Genomic DNA, 22,329 nt, shown 5'->3' with positions numbered 1-22,329 from the left:
TTTATTTGCAAAGCAAAGAGAGAGGGAGAATCTTCCATCTGCTGGTTCACTTCCCAAATGGCTACAGCCAGCAGGGCTGGGCCAGGCTGAAGCCTGGAGGCTGGAACTCCATCTGGGTCTTTCATACGACTAGGAAGAGCTCAGGTACTTGAGTCATCCTCTGCTGCTTCTCAGACGCAGGCGCAGGGCGCTGGGTCAGGAGGGTGGTAGTCCGCACTCCAATCTACTCCCTGATGTGGCCTGTGGGCATCCCAGGTGGGAGCTTAACTCACTCTGCCACACACCTCAGTCCTCCTGGCATCTCTCCTGTGGGTGGCAGGAACCTAGCTGCTTGGGACAGTCCCTCAGCTCAGCTTTCTGCTCCAGTACGGAGCAGGAGTCAGGAATCTAACCCAGTCACCCCGACATAGGGTGTGGGCATCTCACAAGTGGTGACTTGACCACTTGGTCTAACTAACATCCCACTCTGTGTTTTCCATTTGGAGATTTTTTTTTTCTGGATTTCATAGTCTCATCTTCCTAAATGTAGGCTGATGCTATGATCCTGCAGTGCAGGTACTCAGCGTCAGAGGCTCCTGCAGTGCCTGCAGCCTGGGTGAGGTTTAGGGTTCCTCTTCAGAGAAGTGGGGTGTCCTTGCAGATCACTCTGAGGATTCTCAGCTGTGAAGAATGCAGATGGCCACTTCTCACAAGCGTGCAGCCACACCCGCTCTGCAGCCAGCAGCTCACGGGCGGCATGCTTAGCGTCATCTCCCTTCTTTCCACCCTTATTTCTGACATGTAACATTGTCAATGAGACTTTGTCAGATAGGGAGGTGGTCACACTGCCAACATCCTGATTGCTGGGGACACCAATCTGTTTTTGCTCCACACCCACCTCCGGATCTGTACTGGAAAGGTGGCCCTGGGGTTGCCTTTCTGTAGCTCTTCTGATGCTTGGCCTATTTCCTGAAGCTAACGGATTCCCCATTTGCCCCATGGGGCAACAATGTGGTTTACTGGCAAAGGCAAGTTATTATTTCACTGCATACTGGTAATTAAAGGGGAAATTTAACCATTTGTCATGCAGTTCCTGTACTTTTTTTTTTAAAGATTTATTCATTTTTTTATTACAGCCAGATATACACAGAGGAGGACAGAGAGGAAGATCTTCTGTCTGATGATTCACTCCCCAAGTGAGCCGCAACGGGCCGATGCGCGCCGATCCGATGCCAGGAACCTGGAACCTCTTCCGGGTCTCCCATGTGGGTCCAGGGTCCCAATGCATTGGGCCATCCTCAACTGCTTTCCCAGGCCACAAGCAGGGAGCTGGATGGGAAGTGGAGCTGCTGGGATTAGAACCGGCGCCCATATGGGATCCCGGGGCTTTCAAGGTGAGGACTTTAGCCGCTAGGCCATGCCGCCGGGCCCCTGTACTTTGTTTTTTGCTTATTATGATTCAGCGTGACCAAATAGCCTTGATGAGGAAAACTTTTTGAGATTTATTTATTTATTTGAAAGGCAGAGTTACACACAAAGAGGAAGAGATGAGGAGGGAGAGAGAATCTTACAGTTCCTGGTTTACTCAAATGGCTACCATGGCTGGGGCTGGACCAGGCCGAAGCCAGGAGTCTGCAACTTCATCCTGGCCTCCCACATGGGTAGCAGGGGCCCAAGGACATGAGCCATAACCTGCTGCCTCCCAGGGTGCACATTGGCAGGAAGCTGGAGTCTGAAGCAGGGCCAAGATTTGAACCCCAGAACTCTAAGATGGGATGCAGATGCCCAAGAGGTGGTAATAACAACTGGGTCCTCCAAATTTTGTTTTACTGAAGATTTTTAGCTAATATTCATAAATAAGGAAAAAATAACAGAATTTAAAAATTACCAATAAGGCCAAACTCAGCCACAGGTCAAACTCTTAGCTGAAAGGTCGGGGTGAAAACTCACAGGGAGGGGTCAGACTTTGTCCATCACCCCCACGGCTTGATCTCCACTTCACCCTGAAAGATGGCAGCCTCTGGGGTGCTCCACAGTGGACACTACAGGAAGTAGCCAGCACCAACGGAGGAATCCTGTCCTCCAGCCAAGTCAGAATACAAAGGACAGAGGAAGAAAAGTGACCGCAAGGACACATCCAGAGAAAGAAACTTTCCATAGGACAATGGCTCTGCTTCTGCCTGGAAGGAATTAGAGAAAGAAAAGAGACCAGACTGTTGTAGATCTAGAGAGATTTAAGTTCAGTAAAATGCAAAGTATAAATTAAAAAAAAAAAAGATTTATTTAGTTTTATTAGAAAGGTAGATTTACCCAGAGAATGAAAGAGAGAAAGTTCTTCCATCCACTGGTTTACTCTCCAAGTGGCCACAACAGCTGAAGCTGAGCTTCTCCGAAGCCAGCAGCCAGGAGCTTCTTCATGGTCTCTCACATGGGAGCAGGATCAAAAGGCTTTTGGACCAACATCCACTGTTTCCCAGGCCATAAGCAGGGAGCTGGACTGGAAGCAGAGCAGCCGAGACACATGCCAACCAAAGGACCAGCCAACTGAACCATCACGCTGGCCCCAAGAATGGGTTTTTAACTATTATCTGAAGCTGCTTCTCATTCATCACCCCCTGCAAGCTCAGTGTCACAGGGAAAGCAGGATTGGAGCTGCCACCTTCTATTTCACAGGCTCCGGGCACCCCAGCTTCTCCCCCAGTGGCACTGGCAGCCTCACCTGTCCTCCAGAAAAACTCACATCACCGTGTATACAGACAGAGGCACAGACACTCAATGCATGTTCATTCTCCTTCATTAAAAATTTGAAACAGTGATTCATAAATAGTTTCGGGGAGGATACACCCAGTTTCACTCTCTGAAATCAAACATCCTGGCCCCGCCTCCCCGCTGTCCTCAAGGACCTCCACCAAGCCTCCTCAAGGCCAGATTCTTCTCCCAACCCCAAAAAGAGGAAGCTCAGGCTTCTTCAGTTCCCTGAGTTCACATTTATTCGATTCCACAGGCCTGCCCTGCTGAGCCCGGGAAAGGAAGAAATTACTGGCCTGGAACAGCAGACAGGCCAAAGCCCCGGCTGTGAGCTCAACTTCCCATGTGGGGCAGGAGTGGTTTTGCTCCTGACAGAGGGGCTGCTCTCCCAAAAAGAAGCTGACTCATCCGAAGGCAGGCAGCCTGTCACCGAGCAACCTCTGCTGACCCTCGAGGTCCACGCTTCTCCCCTGGGGCAGGGGCACACCTCAGAGCTCGCCGTAGATGCTGACTTTGACCAGGGAGATGCTCTCAGTGTAGTGGCTTTGGCCTTTCTCGTACAGCACGTAGAGCTGGGAGGCCTGCTGCCCATTGGCACTGCCCTCCAGCGCCGTCAGGGACGAGTAGCCACTGGGCCCTGGCCATAGCTGCACCGTCTCTTTCTGCCAGGAGGTGCCATTGCTGAAGCTCCAGCGGAGGGTCAGGTTCACTCCTGGGGAGAGCAGTGGAGTCAGGGAAGGGAGGGGCTGCAGGCTCAGGGCTCCCCTGCTACCCTCTCTGTCGGGCACTCACGGAACTCGGGGTGGGCCGGATTGGAGAAGAAGACGATGCCAGAGTTGGTGGCCACAGCCCCTGCTGCTACCACTGGGTCCACAAGCTCAGGGTCGAAGGTCACATCACGGGGCCTTAGTGTGTCACAGGCATCGTAGCTGTGCAGGACAATCCGGCAGCGGCAGTGGTAGTTGTTCTGGTTCCGGGCATTGATGACCACGGAGCCATCTGGGAGCTCGTAGGGCTGAGGGGAGAGGAGAGGGCCTGAGCAGGACCCTGGGGCCAAGCGCAGAATGGTGCCCTGGAGCACCGGGCCGAGTGGGGCTCCTGACCTGGCATTCATCCGGGTTGAAATCATTCTGTCGCTTGGGCTGGCCGTAGGGGATGCCACTGATCATTCCGCCATAGTGCCACGAGGCGCCGTGGTCGTCGCTGAGAAGACAGGAGACGCCATCTCGTTCCAGCGTACCATGGCCACACACGATAAGCCGGCCCTTGTGTGGCTCATGCCGCTTCTGTGGAAAGCAGAAGCTGGTATCACATGCGGGGACCCTGTGGGAGACTCACAGTCTCACATGTGTGGGGCTACGTCTGCTCCTCTTCAGCTGTGTCCTTTCTCAGTGCAATTCGAGAAAGTTCCACAGACAGACTGCAGCATTAAGTTCTTCCTGAGACAGGCAACACAAAGGCTAAAACCTGCACCCTCTCATCAAACCTTGCACCCGCATAGGCTTGGGAGCACCCGAAGGAAGCAAGAAGGGGGTCCTTCCCAACTTCACCTAGAAGGGCAGCAGGGATGAATATACCTCCCCAGGGGGGCCAGTGACACAGTTCCATCACCCCGTGCTAGGGTGGTTCCCTCAGGACATCCTTTACCCAGGAATCCCACTCAAGCCCACCTTCCCAGCCTCCTCACGAGGCAGCCCCCCGCCCCCGCTCCACATCTCCAGAGACCTGGATGCCAGAGCCTGGGCCAGGGGCAAACATCTCTGTGCCGATGTCCACTGAGAGGTTCCGTGGCGGGCTCCAGGAAATACCATCGTCCTTGCTCCAGATCAGCATTGTGGAGGCCACTGAGCAGCCAGCCTTGTGTGCGCAGAGGCTGTAGATGAGGAATACCACTCCCGTCTCGGTGTCACTCACCACTGCACCCAGGTTCAGCCCATCGGGGGTTTCCCCATCATCCACAATAAATGCTGTGGGGGACCACGTGCTGCCTGAAAAAAAAAAAAAAAAGAAGGGAGACATGCGCTGTGAGGACACTAGAGGTATCCTTCCTGCCACTCTCTGTTCATTTCCTGCCTCTTCCCGGGGACCCAAGGACTTTCTGGACTCAGGGCCCTACCAGGCCAGGCCCTCCTGCAATTGGGGATCTTGTCTGCTATGTCTGCTAGCTCACTCCATCCAGCTACAGGGCATCCTTCCCTTCCTGAGGGCCTCGGCACAGGACTGAACCCTTCCTCCACAGCTCGCTCTGTGCCTCCCTCTAGTCTTTGCTCGAACATCACTCATTTAAAATTACAATCGGGAGTCAACATGGTGGTGTATCAGGCTGATCCTCTGTCTACAGTGCTGGCATCTCATATGGGCACTAGTTCATGTTCCAGCTGTTCCTCTTCCAATCCAGCTCTCTGCTTGTGGCCTGGGAAAGCAGTGGATGGCCCAAAGCCTTGGAATCCCGTACCCATGTTGGAGACCCAGAAAAAGATCCTGACTTCAGATAAGCTCAGCTCTGGCTGTTGCAGCCATTTGGGGAGTGAACCAGCAGATGGAAGATCTGTGTCTCTCCTTCTCTGTACAAATGTGCCTTTCAAATAAAAATAATTTTAAAAATGAAATTACAACCAGACACTGGCACTCCCCACACCTCTTGCACTGCTTTAGTTTTCTCCATTGCATGAATTACATTCAAGACAAAATACAAATGTACTGATTACGCACACTGCCTGGCTCCTTGCAATAGAATCTCAGTTCCATGTGGGCAGGGATTTCCCTGTTCATGGCTGCATTCCCTTAAACAGTTCCCGGTGGAGTTGGTGTGTTGAAGGGAGTTAAGCCACTGCTGTGACAACGGCATCCCACATTGCTGCACTAGTTCAAATCCCACCTGCTCTGCTTCTGATCCAGCTCCTTCCCTGATAATGTGCCTGGAAAAGCAGAAGACGGCCCCCATGCTCCTCAGGCCACTGTTCTTCCTGTGGGAGATGCGGACGGAGTTCCTGGTTCCTGCTTTTAGTGTGGCCCAGCCCCAACTCTGGCAGCCTTTTGGAAAGTGAAGCAGTAGATGGAAGCTCTCTCCCCTGCCTCCAATTCTGTTACTCTGCCTTTCACAAAAGCAACTTAAAATTTTTTAAAACTCACCTGCCCCCAAACAAATAAACAAACAAAACAGAGCTTTGGATGTAGTAGGTGTTCAATCAACAGATTGTGAATAAAGGTTCACTTCTTGGTAGCTCCAACGTCCAGCTCTCTGTCCTGGAGGCCTCCCCATCCTTGGGCTCTTCCTACACCTCAGATTCCCTCAGCAGCGGCTGCTCCCCATCCAGCCACTCAGCACTTGCCCTTTGGACCCAGGCATCTTCATACCCTGGTTGGTGGACCTTCGCAGTGCGATGAACTTGGCCCCTTCATCAGAAGCTGACATTTTCCTGGCCTCTGCGAAGGCCAGGAGAGTGCCCCGAGGGGTGACTGTGATGAGTGGGATGCGGAAGGTGTCCACCTGGCCGATCTGCCTCCCGCTGACCCACAGCAGCTGCTCCATGGTCACCAGTGGTTGCACCTGCCGCGGGAGGAGGAGGGGTCAGAACGGACCAGCTCGATCCGGGATTTTAGGGCAGAGAGATGGGTAACGACGTAAACTCGGTTCTGATGGGAAAGTAAGGGGAACGGGGGTCCCCAGAAAGAATAGGGACCCCAGAACAAGAATGGAGAAGCTGAAAAAGTTTGCAGTGAAGCTGGTGGCGCGGAGCGGAAGGGGCGCTACAGAGGGAAGCATGCGCAGGTAGGTCAGAGCTGGGAGGAGAAGGAAGGGACGCTGAGGGCGGATGGAAGGGGCGAGGGGTGTCCCGAGGCACGTTGGGCAGCGGCCACCCGCCCGGATCGGGAATGCAGACCGGCGAGGGGTGACTCACCAGACTGAAGTCATTAGCGCTAGCTTCGAGGCCTGTCAGGGTCAACAGTACCTGGACGAGCGCGGCCCACGCCTGAACTCTCCTACCGCCCCTACGCAAACTGGGCGTCCGCCGGGCCCAGGCTCTGGCCAGGAGCGCCGAGCCCAGACGCTCGCCGGTCATCTCTTCCCGGGGCGGCCGCGACCCTGCCCGCCAAACTAGGCATGGGCTGGAGTCAGTCAGCTGACCCGGGCCCTTTAAACACTCAGCTGTCACCTTCCAAGCAGCTCCGCGCCGGGCGGCCAGGCCTCAGGGCGCGCACTGCACTGCCGCCACTCCCATTGGTCCGCAGGCATCCTGGCCCGCCCCCGAGGTGAAGCAGAGCCCGAGAGCCTGGCCTTCCGATTGGCCCTCCGGAAGGCGCCGGAGCGCGTGACTCGCCCGACAGCAAGTAAGCCACGCGAAGCGGGGCGGTGCTCCCTAGTGCGAGTGTTGTCATTGGCTGCGGCACCTGGCCGCGTCACGGGGGCGGGACCTGTTTTAAAGCGCCGGCGCGAGGCGCAAGAAAGGCATCAGGTCATGTTGGAGCGAATAGAAGTCACAGACTGAGAAAACAAAATATGCATCTTTAATAAAATCTTGGTACTACAAAACCGAGGGCTGCAACGCGAAGTGCGGCTGAACGTGGGCACAGGTAGGGTGCAGTCGTGCGTCAGGGCCGGCTCTCTCACTTCTTCCTCTTCTTGGCCTCCGGAGATGCCTTGTTTTTCTTGCCCAGAATCTTCATGAGGGATTTGGACATGTAATAGGGCCGGTCTTGGGAGCCGTCGTTCCGCTCCAGGTCCTCCACTGGGCCGCGACATAGACAAGTTAGAAGGGATGGAGGGGAGCCCCTGGGGGTCCCTCCCTGTCTCCCCGGGAAACCAGCGACCTGGAGACAGATTCCCCGGTTTCCTATCCAGGCTGCAACCCCACCTGCTACTTGTGCTTTTTGGTGTCCCCTACCCACCCCCAGGCAGGTTTTTTAGACCCAGATCCATCATGTAAAGTAGGATCTATGACACTACACTTTGTAGAGGGATGTTTAGGATAAACTGCTAACACACGGTACTAGTACACACCCATCTAGTTAAGAAAGCCCCTCTCCTTGCAGCCCCCTGCTGAAAAGTGGCTGTTTATTTGCAAGAGCCCAGCCGCCCGGGCCTCAGGCTTGCCTTTCTTCCCTGAACCTCTGGACCTCGGCCCTCAGCAGGGGCACCGTCTGCCTCCTATAGCTCACAGTACTACTGTTTCCAGAAGTACCAGATCTCCAGAAACCACCTGAACTGCCTGGCACCTTGAAAGCTGGACAAGGGGCAGGTGGTGGGGGCTGTCACTCACAGAAACACAGGAAGAGAGTGTCCACACACATGCCGAAGACACTGAAGAAGCCGCTGGCGATGACGTAAGCCCCTACAATGGAGGTCTGCGAGACATAAGGCCTGTTGGGGTTGCTGGGCTCTCTTGGGGAATTTGGGGGTGTCAGGCAGAATGAGGAGTCACTCACCATGATGGGCAGCCAGTAATAGTTGAGTTTGGGGTTCTCAAAGTTGCTACCCAGTCCGTGGATTCGTCCGGAGAAGAAAAAGAAGGACAGGACACCTGGGGGTGAGTTCGGAGGTCAGTGGGCTCCTCTGAGGCCACCTCTCCAGCTGCATTCTGCCCCCACACTGCTCTGCCCTGGCGCTTACCAACACCTCCGACCACCAGCAGCTTCCCAAAGAAGAGCAGTAGGTCGGTGACTTTATCCAGGACCACCACCCTGTACCAGGAGTCAGAGCAGAGAGGGGGTGAGGGGTGGGAGAGCAGAGCTGGCTGCGTCATGCGAGGGACAGGTGCAGGATGAGAACTTCACGTCCCCAGCGACAGGGCTCTGCGCCGCCCAGCATGCACAGCCATGGGAGGGAGCTCTGAGGAGGAGGCTGGGGTCGACCTGACCTGAGCACATTCCGCATGAGCAACAGGAAGGCGTTCTTGGCTGAGACACAGAAATTCTTCCCGTAGATAGCGATCTGAGGGGGACCGGAGGGTCAGTGTCACCTGTGGGGAGGAGCCAGCTCTCCTGGCTCAGGCCTGGGCCAGGGGGTCACTGGCCCAGCACACCCTATGCTCACCATGATGTACGCGTTGCGGTTTAGGAACTTGATGAATTTTTCCAGACACCACAGGCAGCACTTGAAGCAGCACATGATGCAGCGGGCTACAGGGTTCTGAGCTCCTGGGATCAAAGGAAGCCCGCGCTCACTTGCCAGACTCTGCCAGTACCCTCCCCAAGGCTCCCCGGCTGCCCCAATAGGGCCTGTCCCCCCACCCCTGACGTCCTGTTCACCTCTCAGCTTGTGGTCAATGTACTCCAGGATGATCCGGGCTATCTGCACGAGGGTCAGGATGAGAGATCCAAATGCCAGAGACCCGGTGTGGTAACTGCGGAGGAAAGGACGTGGTCAGGCAGCCCAAGGAGCCCAAGCTGTTCTTCACCATGCTCACAATTCCCCGGCCCTGGGCTCACCGAAGGGTGCGGATGAAGGAAGAGGCCAAGGGGAAGGTGGGGATGTCTTGGGGTTTATGGAGGGCCCAGTAGAAGGAGGCGAAGGCCCCGGCCAGCACACACTGGCCCAGGGCCAGCACCCAGTTAATGGTCCAGAAGAGCCCCAGGACCCCGTAGATTTGCAGGTTGAATATTGAACGTTGCACGAGGCCCGTGGTGGAGTAGCTCTGGAAGACGCACTTGAGACCCAGGCACGAGTAGTTGGTCTGGGCCTGGAAGTGGGCGGGGGGAAGACAGCAGGTTCAGGGCCACGTTTGGGATGCCTGGGTGCAGAGCCCCAACCTCTGCCAAGGCCAGCTGGCTCCTGTGCCTCCCAGAGCAGAGGGAAGTAGCAGCTGGGAGCTCATCTCCACGCTCAAGCTGGCTTCGGACTGCCAAATGTGTGAGCCCTTAGCTTTCTGCTTGCAGACTGGCCCAGGGACTCTCAGGCTGTGAGCTAAGTCATAATGGTATACATGAAGGCAGTCTGAACCACGCCCTGACATACTCATTCAGCAGCCCCTCCAGGGTGCCTCTGTAGCAATACTCAAAGCGTTTCCCAGAACATTGCATGGATGGATGAATGGTGATGGTAAAGGGTTACTGTTAGCTTTGTCATGTATTATGGTGGGACAATGGTTAGGCCTGTTAAAAGTCCTTATCTGTTGAGATCCATCCTGGCACATTTACAAGTGAATGGTAATGATGTCTAGAATTTGCCTTAAAAGAAAAGCTCCAGAAAAAAAAGTTCAGATGGGGAAGACAGATGAAATAGGATAGCAAATTGAGAGTTGTAGAGTCTGGGTACCGGGATTCACTGTGTTATTTTTTTAATTAATTTATGTGCAAGGTGCCCTCTTTCTTTCTGTGTGTGTGTATGTGAGAGAGGATCTTCCATCTGCTGTCTTGTCACCCCCTGGCTGGAGTTCCTGAAGGCTGGATCAGGAAGCCAGAAGCCAGGAACCAGGAACCCTATCCACATGTTGCCATGTGGGCCGCAACAACTCCAGTACCTGAGCTGTCATCCATGGCCTCCCAGGCATATCAGCAGGGAGCCAGTTAGGAAGCAGCTGGGACTCTAACTGGGACTCTGACATGGGGCACGTGCATTCCAGTTGGTGGCCTGACCCACTCACTGCAGCACACATGACCCTCACTGTATTATCTCTATCTTTGTATTATGTGATTGAAATTTGCCGTAGTCAAGAGTAAAAATGCACAGAAAGCAAACCCTGTCCAGCAGATTGACCCACAAAAGTCTAGATAATTTCTGAAGCTGAATGTCTCTTTGAAATTAGCTAATAAGAAAAAAGGGGCGGGCCTGGCGCAGTGGTCTAGCGGCTAAAATCCTCGCCTTGAACGCACCAGGATCCCATACAGGCACTAGTTCTAATCCTGGCAGCTCCACTTCCCATCCAGCTCCCTGCTTGTGGCCTGGGAAAGCAGTCGAGGACGGCCCGAAGCCTTGGGACCCTGCACCCGCATGGGAGACCTAGAGGAAGTTTCTGGCTCCTGGCTTCAGATCGACACAGCACCGCCTGTTGCAGTTACTTGGGGAGTGAATCATCGAAACCAAGATTTTCCTCTTTGTCTCTCTTCCTCTCTGTATATCTGACTTTACAATAAAAATAAATCGATCTTTAAAATAAAAAAAGAGGGCCTGGCGGCATGGCCTAGAGGCTAAAGTCCTCGCCTTGAACGCTCCGGGATCCCATATGGGCGCCGGTTCTAGTCCCGGCAGCTCCACTTCCCATCCAGCTCCCTGCTTGTGGCCTGGGAAAGCAGTCAAGAACGGCCCAAAGCTTTGGGACCCTGCACCCACGTGGGAGACCCGGAAGAGGTTCCTGGTTCCCGGCTTCGGATTGGCGCGCACCGGCCTGTTGCGGCTCACTTGGGGAGTGAAACATCGGATAGAAGATCTTCCTCTCTGTCTGTCCTCCTCTCTGTATATCTGGCTTTCTAATAATAATAAAATCTTTTAAAAAATAAATAAATAAAAATAAAATAAAAAAAGAAAACGGGCATGTGCTGTGGCACAGCAGTCAGCAATGCCCTGTGGGGCAGCTGCATCCCATGTCAGTGCAGATGTGAGTACTGGTTCCAGTCTCAGCAGCACCTCCACTTCCAAGCCAGCTTCCTGCTGATGCACATCCCGGGAAGCCACAGATGGAGGCTCAAGAGCTGGAATCCCTGCCACCCATGTGAGAGGCCCTGATGAAGTTCCTGGGCTCCTGGCTTCAGCCTGGCCCAGTCCCAGAGGAGCTGGACATTTGGGGAGTGAACCAGACGATGACGATTTTGTCTGCTTTTCAAGAGATGAAAGTAATTAAACAAACGGGAAATGAATCAATCAAGCAAATCCAAGTAAATAAATCTAAAGAGGAATGAACAACTTCCACTTTGTACTCTTGTCCACTGCTGGATCGTGGGCAGCTGCTATGCCCTGTGGGCCCTCTATCAGCATGGCTGAGCCACCCTCTGTTATGCAAGGTGGCTTGTGCTTGCGGACACGGCCCACCACCCCAGCTCAGCTGAGGTGATGTCAGGACCCAAAAGCATGATGGGTTGCCCCTTCCCAGCAGTCTAGTGCTACCCCCAAAGAACCTTACAAGGGATTTTGGGAGCAGCTTTCCTCCCAGGCACCCTGTCTGCATGTAGGGCAGTGTGCCAAGGGAGGAGGGCAAGTCAAAATGACCCAATGAGTCCCGAGTCCTTTTCAGGAGCCAGGCCTTGCATTAAGCCCTGAGTATGTCCAGTGTCGTCACTGAATCCCCTCACCACCCCAAGGGGCAGGACTTATGGTCACCTTCGTTTTACAGAGGGTTGCCCAGCACTCAGCAGGTACCATGTGGGACCCAGGTCCTGCCCTGCTATTAGGCCATTACTCTTATCCGAGCCTCTGTGTCCCTCCCTGCAGACTGGATCAGAAGAGGTTGGGGCCAGTGGCCGGGCTGCTTTCTGCTCCGCGTGGGGCCCATTGTGTGACTTGGAATGAGCCCCTGGACTGATCTCAGCTTCAGGCTCCCTTGTACATTGAAGGATTTGGACCAGTGGCCCCTTAGATTCCCTCGAGCCCATGAGTGCCCCCTCCATGTCTGCCCCACATCCTCTCACCATGGGGTCACATGTTGTGTTAATCGGCACTTCCTCACAACCGGGTGAACTGGCGTTGGGAGCCCAGTAGATGTACTGGGGTTGCCCTGATGTGGCCAGGTATCTGGAGGGGAGTCAAGGAAAGCATGGAACATGCACAGGCCATGCCTTGGAGCCCCAGCCCAGGTGCTGACACAGGGTGCTCCTTCCCTGCACAGATGGGAGCTGGAGTGCAGACTGCACCCAGGCTTTCAACCTCACCCAGATGCAGGGCTGTTTCTGCCCAGAGCAAGGGGCCCTGTCCTCCAGGCAACACTGCCGGAAAGTGCTGCTCATCTGCCCCACCCCTGCCGACACACACACCCTTCCCCAGAAGGGCAAAGGATACAGAGCCGTCATAGCCCAGTAGGCAATGCAGATGAGCAGGAGGACAAAGGTGACCAATGGGTAGAACATGGTCAACAGCATGTGTGCCACAGCCCTGCAGGAAGACACAAACTGCTAGCACACGGTCCACCCAGCTCCTCCCAGGGCTGACCCTGGCACAGGCATACCCCACCCCCCTCCAGGCTGGAAGTGACTGGGCAGCACCTGGGGGCAGTGCCAAGCACACAGTAGGTGCTCACTGAAGGACCTGACATGAACAAGCCAGGTTCCAGGATCCCCAGAGGAAACTAGCATGGTTCCCAGAGCCTATGAAACTGTCATAAAATGATATAAAAATTAAAAAAAAAAATAAAACTAGCATGGCAAAGAAGCTACCTGTGGCAGCTTCCAGTATGCTCTTGATAGATTTGGTAGCTCCCACCTGGGGGCAAGCTGCTGCTGCTCCCTGCCAGGGTCCCGTCCACCTCCCACCCTGCAACCAGCATGCTCCCCTCAACCTCTTCCAGATGGGTGGCCCCATGTTCCAGGAACTGGGTGGAGTGGACTCATTCAATCCTAACAGCCTCATGCCATAGGGACTATACTGCTCCCATTTTACAGACAGGGGCAATCAAAGAGCTGTGCTTCACCCCGCCCTTCTCCTCTGGGGCTTCCTGCCAGTCACCCCCCAAGTTGGGCCCCCACCCTTGCCCTCATCCCCCATTTCCATCCTAATCAGGCCCTGACTTGCTGGCCTCGTTTATGAGGGCGATGGCAATGCGAATCCGCTGTCGCAGGAAGATGAGCATCAGCAGTAGGATGCCTTCCAGCACGGCCAGCACGATCACTGCGGGGCACAGGGGCAGGGGGTTCCAGCATCAGGGCCAGGCCAACTCACAGCCCAGGGCAGATCTCCGGGAGAGGGGTGGTGGTGGCATGGGGTGTGCAGGGCACTCACAGGCAGCCAGCCACGTCTCCTGCACGCTCTTGTAGGCACTGAGGTTGGTGGTGAAGCCCAGCTTGGAGATGGAGGCACCCTGGTCCCTCAGCACCCGGTACTCCTGCCAGCAGTGGTAGATGCCGTACGCCAGCACACCTAGCACCCCGAGGATCAGCAGCAGCACCAGCGGCCCGGCCACCAGGCGCAGAAGCAGGATAAACAGCAGGCTCAGAACCAGGGCCACGGCCAGGGCACTGCAAGTGGGACAAGGTAGCTGAAGGATCCCCCACCCCATGTCCCTCCTCAGCCCCCTCAGACTAGGTAGCACCCCTACTGCTCCTGCATCTGCCCTGAGCTCCTCCCTTCTGCTCTGTCCAAAGCATGGCTTTCACTATGAGGCCGTGGAGAAGGACCAGGGCCTTAGGTGACTCACATGAGAATCCAATGCCAGGAGTGGGCGAAGTCTTCAAAGATCTTCACACTGATGTCTCGGGCATTGAGGCCATTTAGGAGCCCACTGCCAGGGGGAGAGTCAGTCAGCTGGGACCAGGCGTGGGAAGGATGTGGGGCAGAGAGGTGCAGGGCTGTGGAGAGGGGTGCCCACCTGATGCCCTGAGAGATGTTGTTGTTGCTGATGCCTGGGATTTCTGGGATGCTAATGTTAGACAATGGAAAGCAACGGCCCAGGGCTGCAGGGGAGAGGCAGGGTTGCTGGGTGAGGGCTTTGAGAAGTTACAGAGCCCTCAGTAGGGCTCCGCTCCCCTTCAAGGCCTGTTTCAGACCCTCCTTCCCCTGTCTCAGCCACACTTCTTCAGGCCATCCTCCAGGAAGCCTAGGGGGCTGCATCACCCTGCCTATAGTGGCTGGCCGGGCCCCCATGATCTGCTGCCTGAGCTCCACTCACTCTGACCTCAGCTCTGTGTTTGCTCTTGCACAGTCTCCCTCAGTATGCTCTCCCTCCCCCCTAGAAACTCCATCCATTATTATCTGCAGCTCACCTCCTCCAGGAAGCCTCCCCACCCCACCTCTAGGTCCTGGCACATCCTGGGTGCTATTTGCCAGGCAGGCCTGCTTTGCCATTTCCATTCTGTTGATCAGCATGAGAGTTTTGACCCGCTCTGTTTCCAACCATGGCCAGTTATCCTTCCTTAGGCAACCTGGTGGTCCCCTGATTCCGGTGTGGGGGTGTCACCATATTGATGCTGAGCTTGGTGCAGACACCCGAGCAGCATAGTACACTATAGCCCAGAACTCCTGTACTCAAGTGATCCTTCGGCCCCAGCCTCCCAAGAAGAAGAAGAAGAAAAAATAAATAAAGATGAAGAAACAAGAATCAGAGAAGTTGAGGAACTAGCCCCAAACCACACAGTTGAGAAATGCCTGGGTGGAGCTGACTTTCCAGTCTTCATTTCAGATGTTATCTAGTGTCCTTCATGGAGAACCGGGTATCTTTTCTCCCACCACAATTTGCATGAGGGTATTTTTCTATTTTAAAAAAAATATTTGATATTGCCAAAGACAGGAAAAAAAAAAAAGGAGGTGGGTTGGCACGCTACTGCCCAGCCATGCTCATTCTCAACATCTGGTTGTGTATACCCAGGCTGGCAATCAACGTGTGTGTGGTGTTGCACACAGGTGTCAAGTGGGATGCTGTCTCTGTGGGCATCTCTGATGTGCACATGCAGCTCACACAGGGAGGATTCTCACCTCCCCTGTGCCCGTGCCGAATGCCCAACATGCAGTAGGAATGGGGCAAGTGCCAGCGAGTTCAGCCCCCTCCCCAAGGGGGAAGAGGGAGGTGAGGGCTTGCTGCCAATCCTGGTTTTTGCCACTCACGGGCTGCGAGGCTCTATGTTTCTGGGCCTGGCTTCCCCTCGTGGGTGGCACCAATCCTGGGCTACATGATGCCTGAGAGGGATTGCATCTTCTCACCTGCAGAGGAGGGTAAGAGGAAGCGTGGACATAGTTCCTGTTGCAGGCTTTCTTGCAGAAGCTGCGGTGATGGTGGGAAGACAGAGATAAGCTGATTCAGAATACAGAAGTGGGTTCCCTCAAACCACTACCACCACCTCGGGGTTCAACTGCCCCTCCTCCCCAGGAGACAGCCAGTTCCCGTCCCAGCCTTGGCTGCTGAAGGCCCTTTGGGAGCAACACTCACCATATCCGAGGGGACCCCCGGGAGGCAGAAGCTCCAGTTTTTGGCATAGAAGACGTCCCCCACCGTCTGTGAGTTTTGGCTCTCTTCGGCGACCCACAGTTCCTTCGGGCAGGACGACACACACACCTGAGGAAAGCCAGAGGAACTGAGGGGCTGCTCCCACACCCCTCCTGTCCCTCCTATTCCCCAGTCCCAGTGAGGGGGACAGCTATGTGGCAGAGGCAGACCCCAACCTCTGACCTGGGGCGTGGAGCAATGGAGACCCTGGGTGGTGGCCGTGATGATGTTGACATCCAGGATACAGCTGAAGATGTTGAAGTATAGGAGGTAGGGTTTCTCTCTGCAGGGAGGGAGGAGGTGTGCATGTGAGTACCTGGCCAGGTGCTGGGGGCGGTGAGGAATTACTGAGGTCCTCCCCAGGGCACATGCAGCCAGGGTGGTCTCTGCATTTCCTCCAGTTCTTCCATGTGGGTACAGGGTCCTAAGGCCGTGGGCCATCCTCCCCTACTTTCCCAGACTATAAGCAGGGAGCTGGGTAGGAAGTGGAGCAGCCAGGACACAAACTGGTTCCCACGAGGATGCCAACACTTGCAGATGCAGGATTAGCCAATTGAGTCATCACACCGGCCCTGGCCTTTGTACTTCACAGCCCAGCCCCTGGCCTTGGGTTAAGCCAGGCCAACAGGTGAGACACCAACACAGCTTCTCAGAGTCCTTGAGCATTGTGGCAGCCAGCAGCGGGCTACAGATATGCCCTTGAGTGGAGCAGCCACTCAGCTGTGAATGGCACCTACCTTCTCAGGCGTGAATGCGATTGTGGGTGTTTAGGGTACTTGTGCAGTGCACCTCCACTATGCAGTTTCATTTTCTACAGCTTCGATTGCTATTTCTTAATTACAACCAGAAAATAAGGAGGGGCAGGCCTAGTGGTTAGGATACCGTTTGAGATGCCTGCACTCGGATAAGAACGCCTAGGCTTGGGTTTAGGCTCCACTCCCAGTTCCAACTTCCTGCTAATGCAGCTCATGGGAAGCAGTGTGGTTGTAGCTCAAGGAGCTGGGTCCCTGCCACGTTTGTGGGAGGCCAGGATTGAATTCCTGGCTCCCAGCTTTGGTCCAGCCTAGCTCTGGCTGTTGGGACCATTTGGGGAGTGAACCAGTAGATGGAAGCTCCAGTCTGTCTCTCTACCTCTCAACTAAAGACATAAAAGCATGTTTCAAAATAAATACTTGCTGGTTCACTCCCCAAATGGGTGCAATAACCAGAGCTGGGTCAGGCTGAAGCCAAGAGCCAGGAGCTCCGTTGAGGTCTCCCATGTGGATGGCAGGGTCCAGGCACTTGGGCCATCATCCACTGTTTTCCCAGGTGCAATAGCAGGGAGCTGGATTAGAAGTGCAGCAGCCAGGACTTGAAGTAGTGCTTTGATGAGGGATGCCGTCCCAAGTTGAGGCTTTATTGGCTGCACCACAATGCCAGCCCCAATACACAGTTTAAAAAGAAGGGTCCAGGGTCCCGTGTGGTAGCCAAGCTGTTAAAGTCCTCGCTTTGCATGTGCCGGGATCTGATATGGGTGCCGGTTCTAATCCCAGAAGCCCCACTTCCCATCCAGCTCTCTGCTTGTGGCCTGGGAAAGCAGTTGAGGATGGCCCAAAGCCTTGGGACCCTGCACCCGTGTGGGAGACTTGGAAGAAGCTCTAGGCTTCTAGCTTCAGATTGGCTGAGCTCCGGCCATTGCGGCCACGTGGGGAGTGAACCAGGCAGAGGACAGATCTTCCTCTCTGTCTCTTCTCCTTTCTGTGTATTTGCCTTTCCAACAAAAACAAATAAATCTTTTTTTTTTTTAAAGATTTATTCATTTTATTACAGCTGGATATGCACAGAGGAGGAGAGTTAGAGAGGAAGATCTTCCGTCCGATGATTCACTCCCCAAGTGAGCCGCAACGGGCCGGTGCACGCTGATCCGATGCCGGGAACCAGGAACCTCTCCGGGTCTCCCACGCGGGTGCAGGGTCCCAAAGCATTGGGCCGTCCTCGACTGCTTTCCCAGGCCACAAGTAGGGAGCTGGATGGGAAGTGGAGCTGCCGGGATTAGAACCGGTGCCCATATGGGATCCCGGGGCTTTCAAGGCGAGGATTTAGCCGCTAGGCCATGCCGCCGGGCCCAAAAACAAATAAATCTTTAAAAGAAGATGTTTCCAGCAGAGTGGGGTATCATGCTAATCCTCCACCTGTTAGCACTGGCCTCTCATGCGGGCACTGGTTTTTGTCCTGGCTCCCAGGTTCGGATCAGCTCAGCTCTGGCTGTTGCAGCCATATGGACAATGAACCAACAGATGGAAGATCTCTCTGTCTCTGTAAAATCTGTCTTTTAAATAAAAATCTTTTAAAAAACATTTTAAAAAGATTTATTTATTTTTATTGGGAAGTCAGATTTTACAGAGAGGAGAGAAAGAGAGGAAGATCTTCCATCTCCTAGCTGGTTCACTCCTCAAGTGGCCATAATGGTCAGAGCTGATCCAAAGCCAGGAGCTAGGATTCTTCTAGGTCTCCCACACTGGTGCAGGATCCCAAGGCCTTGGGCCGACCTCAACTGCTTTCCCAGGCCACAAGCAGAGCTGGATGGGAAGTAGAGCTGCTGAGATACAAACCAGTGCCCATACGAAATCCCAGCGCATTCTAGCTGAGGACTTTAGCCACTAGGCTACTGCATTGGCTCCCCAAAAATAAATCTTAAGAAAAAAATTACATGGGGAGTTCTAGAAAGAAGTAACCTGTAAGTTTTTGATCACCACCCACTGTGAGCAGGGTGACGAAAGCCCATGCCATGTGGTCTGCATCTAGGAAGTCTACACAGGATGCTGCCCTTGTGGCAGGCTGCCCATTGTGGCCCATGGTGCTTGTGCTCAGGTAACCCTCGCTGGACTTACTAACGGCCCCAAAGCACAAGGGCAGTGATGCTGGCAACTCAGCTCTGCAGAAGGAAGCCATAAATGGCTTCCTGTCTATGAAAAGGTCAGAGTACAAGCTATTTCAAGAGGGAGAAAAAGCACATTCACATAGCGTTTATTGCAGTCAGTTGTTATAACTGATCTGTTTTATCATTAATTACTGTTAATCTCTTACTGTGCCTCATTTCTGAGACATTATCACAGATAGGTATGTCTAGGCAGATAGAGAGCCCACACACGGTTCAGTACCACCCAAGGTGTTGGCATCTGCGCAGGGTCTTGGAGTGGGTCCCCCCAGGGGCAGGAAGCACTCCTGCACTGCCTGTTGGGGACACAGTGAAGGCCATAGAAAGACCAGCACCCTGTTGTCTAGCCAGCATTTCCTGCTTGTGGGAGCCCAGGGTGCTATTGCTTCTCAAGCCATCCTTCCGTTTTGGAGGAGAAAATCAAAGCCCAGAGAGATGGAGTGATTTGCCCAAGGCCACACAGTCCAAACAGAGCCCAGCTGGGGGACAAACACCAGTCTCTAAAGCCATGCACTTCATCAGGATTCTGCACTGTCTCCCAGGTCTTGGGGAGAAGAGGGGAAGGGGGAGAGAGGAGCCAAGAAGCTACTCCAGCCCTGGAAGGTTCTAAACGCAGCCTGGAGAGGTCAGCCTCTGGGAGGTTCCAGGTGTGAAGAATACAGACTGGTTTGGAGTCTGAATTGGGGAGATTTCCTGAGATGCCCCCCAACTTTCATACTCACTTGTTTACCCCTGTGCCACAGTAGGCTCCAGTGGAGTTCCTGGGGTATAGGACTTGCCGGGGGTCTCCATACACCCATGCTGGAGAGAGATACGGATGAATCACTCACTGTAGGGCAGGGCAGGGGCTTGGGGATTGGGGAAGTACCAGCTGCGGGTATGACCCCCTCTTCTGTCCCGCCCCAATGGCTCCAGCCCTGAGCAGCTGTTAACTCACCCACGATCCCCACCACGATGTAACCCAAAATGAAGACCAGGAAGAGGACACAGCAAATGACATCTGTGCAGCTCCTGGGAAAGAGATGAGGGGCGGTGGGAGTTTGGGGAGCCTTCCAGGATGGGATGTTGGAGGCTAGAGGGCAGTGGCAGGTTTTATTAAAGAAAATCTGTGTCTGCAGGGGGCATGCTTTCTCCAGAAGCGGAACGCAGAGACTGTGTCGTGCCTCTTGAGGCAGCGCTCAGCTGGCTGTTTTCCCAAAAGGCAGATGTAGCCAGTGTCACCCACATCCAGCCCAGGAAACAGAACAGCCCTGGCATCTGAAGGCCCTGGAGCCCCAGGAACACAACTAGCGCCCAAGGGCACCATGTGTCTGAGTCAGGGAGAGAACTTTTTTTTAAAGTTTCTTACTAATATTTCAGCAGAGATAAAGCAAAAGCAAACAAAATGCCACCTACCCCTCCACCTATTTACCCCAGCCTGCCGCCACCCCAGGCAGAGCCCAGAACTCACCTGTTTTTGATGGGACCTCGGAAGGAGGGGTCATATTTGGCTGGGTTCCCTGAGGGGCAAGCAGAGGAGCATGGGCAAGGAGGCCCCATAGCTGGTCCTTCCTGCCAGCCTCCCAGGTGTCAGGTGTGTGTGTGTGTTGGGGGCGGCAGTAACAGCAGAGCAGTACTGGCAGGACAGGGAAGACAGTAGCACAGCAAGGCCTAGGACCCTGCCTGCTCAGTGTCTCAGGCAATCTCCAGGAATTCCACTCTGGCTGTGGCTCCCACCAGAAGCTCGCCAGCTAAATAACCTTGCTTCCCTGCTCAGGCTCCAGCCGTAATGTGGTTCACGCCCCCTCCTCATCCCTTTTCCTTCCCTCCCTTCTGATCTCTTTTCCTTCCCTTCAACTCCTTTCTGGCTATACAGCCCCAGAGCCCCTCAGGCAGGTCACAGCCCCTCCCACAACCCAGATACTACCTCCACCCATGGTCCAAGTCCACAGGCAAAACCAGAGCTGTCAACCACTGCAGGGCATGGGGAAGAGGTAGGGTGGGGGCCCTATGGACCCCCACTCTGACAGGACCTCCCTCCCCAGGCTCCTACTGTGCTCCAGACAGGCAGTTGGGCGACACCTGAGCCCAGCCCGGAACTGTTCCTGGTCCTCCCTGAGTACACATGGGGAGGAGGTGGGGCCTGGCAGCCAGGGTCCCTTGTGGGCACCCAGGAGGACAGACAGAGGCTGGGCAGCATGGGATGAGTCCTCCCAGGGGCTCTGGACTCTGTTCCTCTCCGGGCTCTTGGACATGAGGTCAATGATTGACCCAAAGCTGCTCCAGGAAATCTACTGGGGACTTCCACCTGCCCCTTACCCTATCCCTCCAGGGGACACAGGCCCTAGCCCTCAGCTCCCCTCCCCTCTAGACACTCAAACCCCAAGGCACCTCTGCATACTGCCCTACCCCGATATTCATAGCACCATAGCACTGGAGGGAGTCTGCCTGGGGTTCCTCTCCTGGGGCCCCAGCTTCTAAACCTTACAGATCCTGGGAATCTCTAAGCCCTTACCCTTCACCAAAGGTCTGGCTCCCTAACCCCCACCCTAACCCTCCACCACAAAAGGCCCAGCCCTTGTTCTTCAAAATACACTGGACAGGTTTGCATTCCTGGGTTGCTGGTCCCCCAGAGCCTTACCCCAAGGACCCCAGTAGGCAAAGCCCAATCCGGGTAGGGTCTCTTTAAGACCCTGCCTGGCTGGCCCCAGCTCCTTCTCCCGGGGTTATAGAGCCCAAGCCCACACTGCCCCAACCCATAGGTCCCTGGGAGCGTCCCCACCCTCACAGGCTCTGCAAATGCCCCTGGTCCCAGCACTCCCTAAGCTCCTCTCCTGCTCATGCCCCCAACCTGCCACCTCCTCCCGCAGGATTTGTCAAGATCTTGCCTTTAGGGACCCTTTCTTCAGTCGTGGCCTGAAACACCAAGCTCCCCCTACCCAACAAGGGCCTCATTATCACCCCCTCACACAGGCTCCCCCAGCAGTGGTTTCAGGGCCTCAACCCCATTCTCCTCCCAGAACTCTGCCTGCCTCCTTCCATGGCTCCCGTTTCCCTGGCCCTCCCCTCAGGGACCCAGAACTCTCCTTGGTTCCTCTCCCTGGAGCTGGCACCAGGCACCCTGCTCACAGTGCCATGGTTCTCCTTCCCTCCTTCTGCAGGCTCCGAGTGGCCAGCAGCACCCAGCTCACCATAGCTCTCCTCCTTGTCCTGCTTTCGCCCCATGGCTCAGTCTCCGGAGTGATTGCAGCCAGGGAGACCTGGCGGTTCACCTGCGCCTGCCCCGCCCTCCCCCACGTCAGAGCCCCACCCCCTATGTGGTCCCCGACACAGAATATATTCTAGTTCCTGCTTCACAACTCTGCCCAGTGGGCCGAGACTGGACTGGGACTCCGGGGCTGCCACTGCCCAGTGTGAAGGGCTTGGCACGCTCCAGTAAGAACACAAGCCATTATCTTGTAAACTTCCTCCAGCCTGGCACTCTGGCCCACGCTCTCCCCACCAAAGATTAAGTGTTCAGATTTGCCTTTTGGCTGACCAGCCAGACCCTGCTGCCAGGGCTTGCCTCTCCCCACTGCTCCACTGGGCCCCTGTCCACAGTGGCCACACCTGTCCACCCGCTTCCCACAGTGTGCTGCCCCTTGG

The 22,329-nt window shown here is 55.0% G+C and overlaps 2 protein-coding genes across 3 annotated transcripts; both read right to left on the bottom strand.

Annotated features, from left to right (window-relative positions):
• Nucleotides 1–2,755: 2,755 nt before the first annotated feature.
• Nucleotides 2,756–6,959, bottom strand: NEU1 (neuraminidase 1). Its single transcript, XM_004598766.3, has 6 exons — nt 6,630–6,959; nt 6,085–6,277; nt 4,453–4,715; nt 3,831–4,013; nt 3,520–3,742; nt 2,756–3,439 (listed from the first exon to the last, which is right to left on the bottom strand). The coding sequence occupies exons 1-6, from the start codon at nt 6,789–6,791 to the stop codon at nt 3,216–3,218; spliced, it is 1,248 nt and encodes a 415-aa protein (XP_004598823.2). The 5' UTR covers nt 6,792–6,959; the 3' UTR covers nt 2,756–3,215.
• A 255-nt stretch (nt 6,960–7,214) lies between these two features.
• On the bottom strand, nt 7,215–21,979 carry SLC44A4 (solute carrier family 44 member 4). 2 transcript variants are annotated; one of them, XM_004598690.3, is made up of 21 exons: nt 21,876–21,979; nt 20,156–20,204; nt 19,643–19,716; nt 19,428–19,506; nt 15,972–16,071; nt 15,732–15,857; nt 15,506–15,566; nt 14,178–14,262; nt 14,007–14,090; nt 13,592–13,827; nt 13,381–13,480; nt 12,656–12,748; nt 12,289–12,391; nt 9,157–9,407; nt 8,977–9,071; nt 8,762–8,865; nt 8,586–8,659; nt 8,339–8,409; nt 8,155–8,249; nt 7,989–8,073; nt 7,215–7,457 (listed from the first exon to the last, which is right to left on the bottom strand). In XM_004598690.3, the coding sequence occupies exons 1-21, from the start codon at nt 21,907–21,909 to the stop codon at nt 7,336–7,338; spliced, it is 2,121 nt and encodes a 706-aa protein (XP_004598747.2). In that variant the 5' UTR covers nt 21,910–21,979; the 3' UTR covers nt 7,215–7,335. The 2 variants fall into 2 exon arrangements, with proteins under 2 accessions (XP_004598747.2, XP_058521321.1); XM_058665338.1 differs by lacking the exon at nt 21,876–21,979 and adding an exon at nt 20,612–20,969.
• Nucleotides 21,980–22,329: the final 350 nt, after the last annotated feature.

The sequence above is a fragment of the Ochotona princeps genome, chromosome 1, assembly GCF_030435755.1.
Source record: "Ochotona princeps isolate mOchPri1 chromosome 1, mOchPri1.hap1, whole genome shotgun sequence".
Classification (NCBI taxonomy): Eukaryota; Metazoa; Chordata; class Mammalia; order Lagomorpha; family Ochotonidae; genus Ochotona; species Ochotona princeps.
Note: the sequence above shows the minus strand (reverse complement) of the source record. Positions and strands in the feature narration are given on the sequence as shown.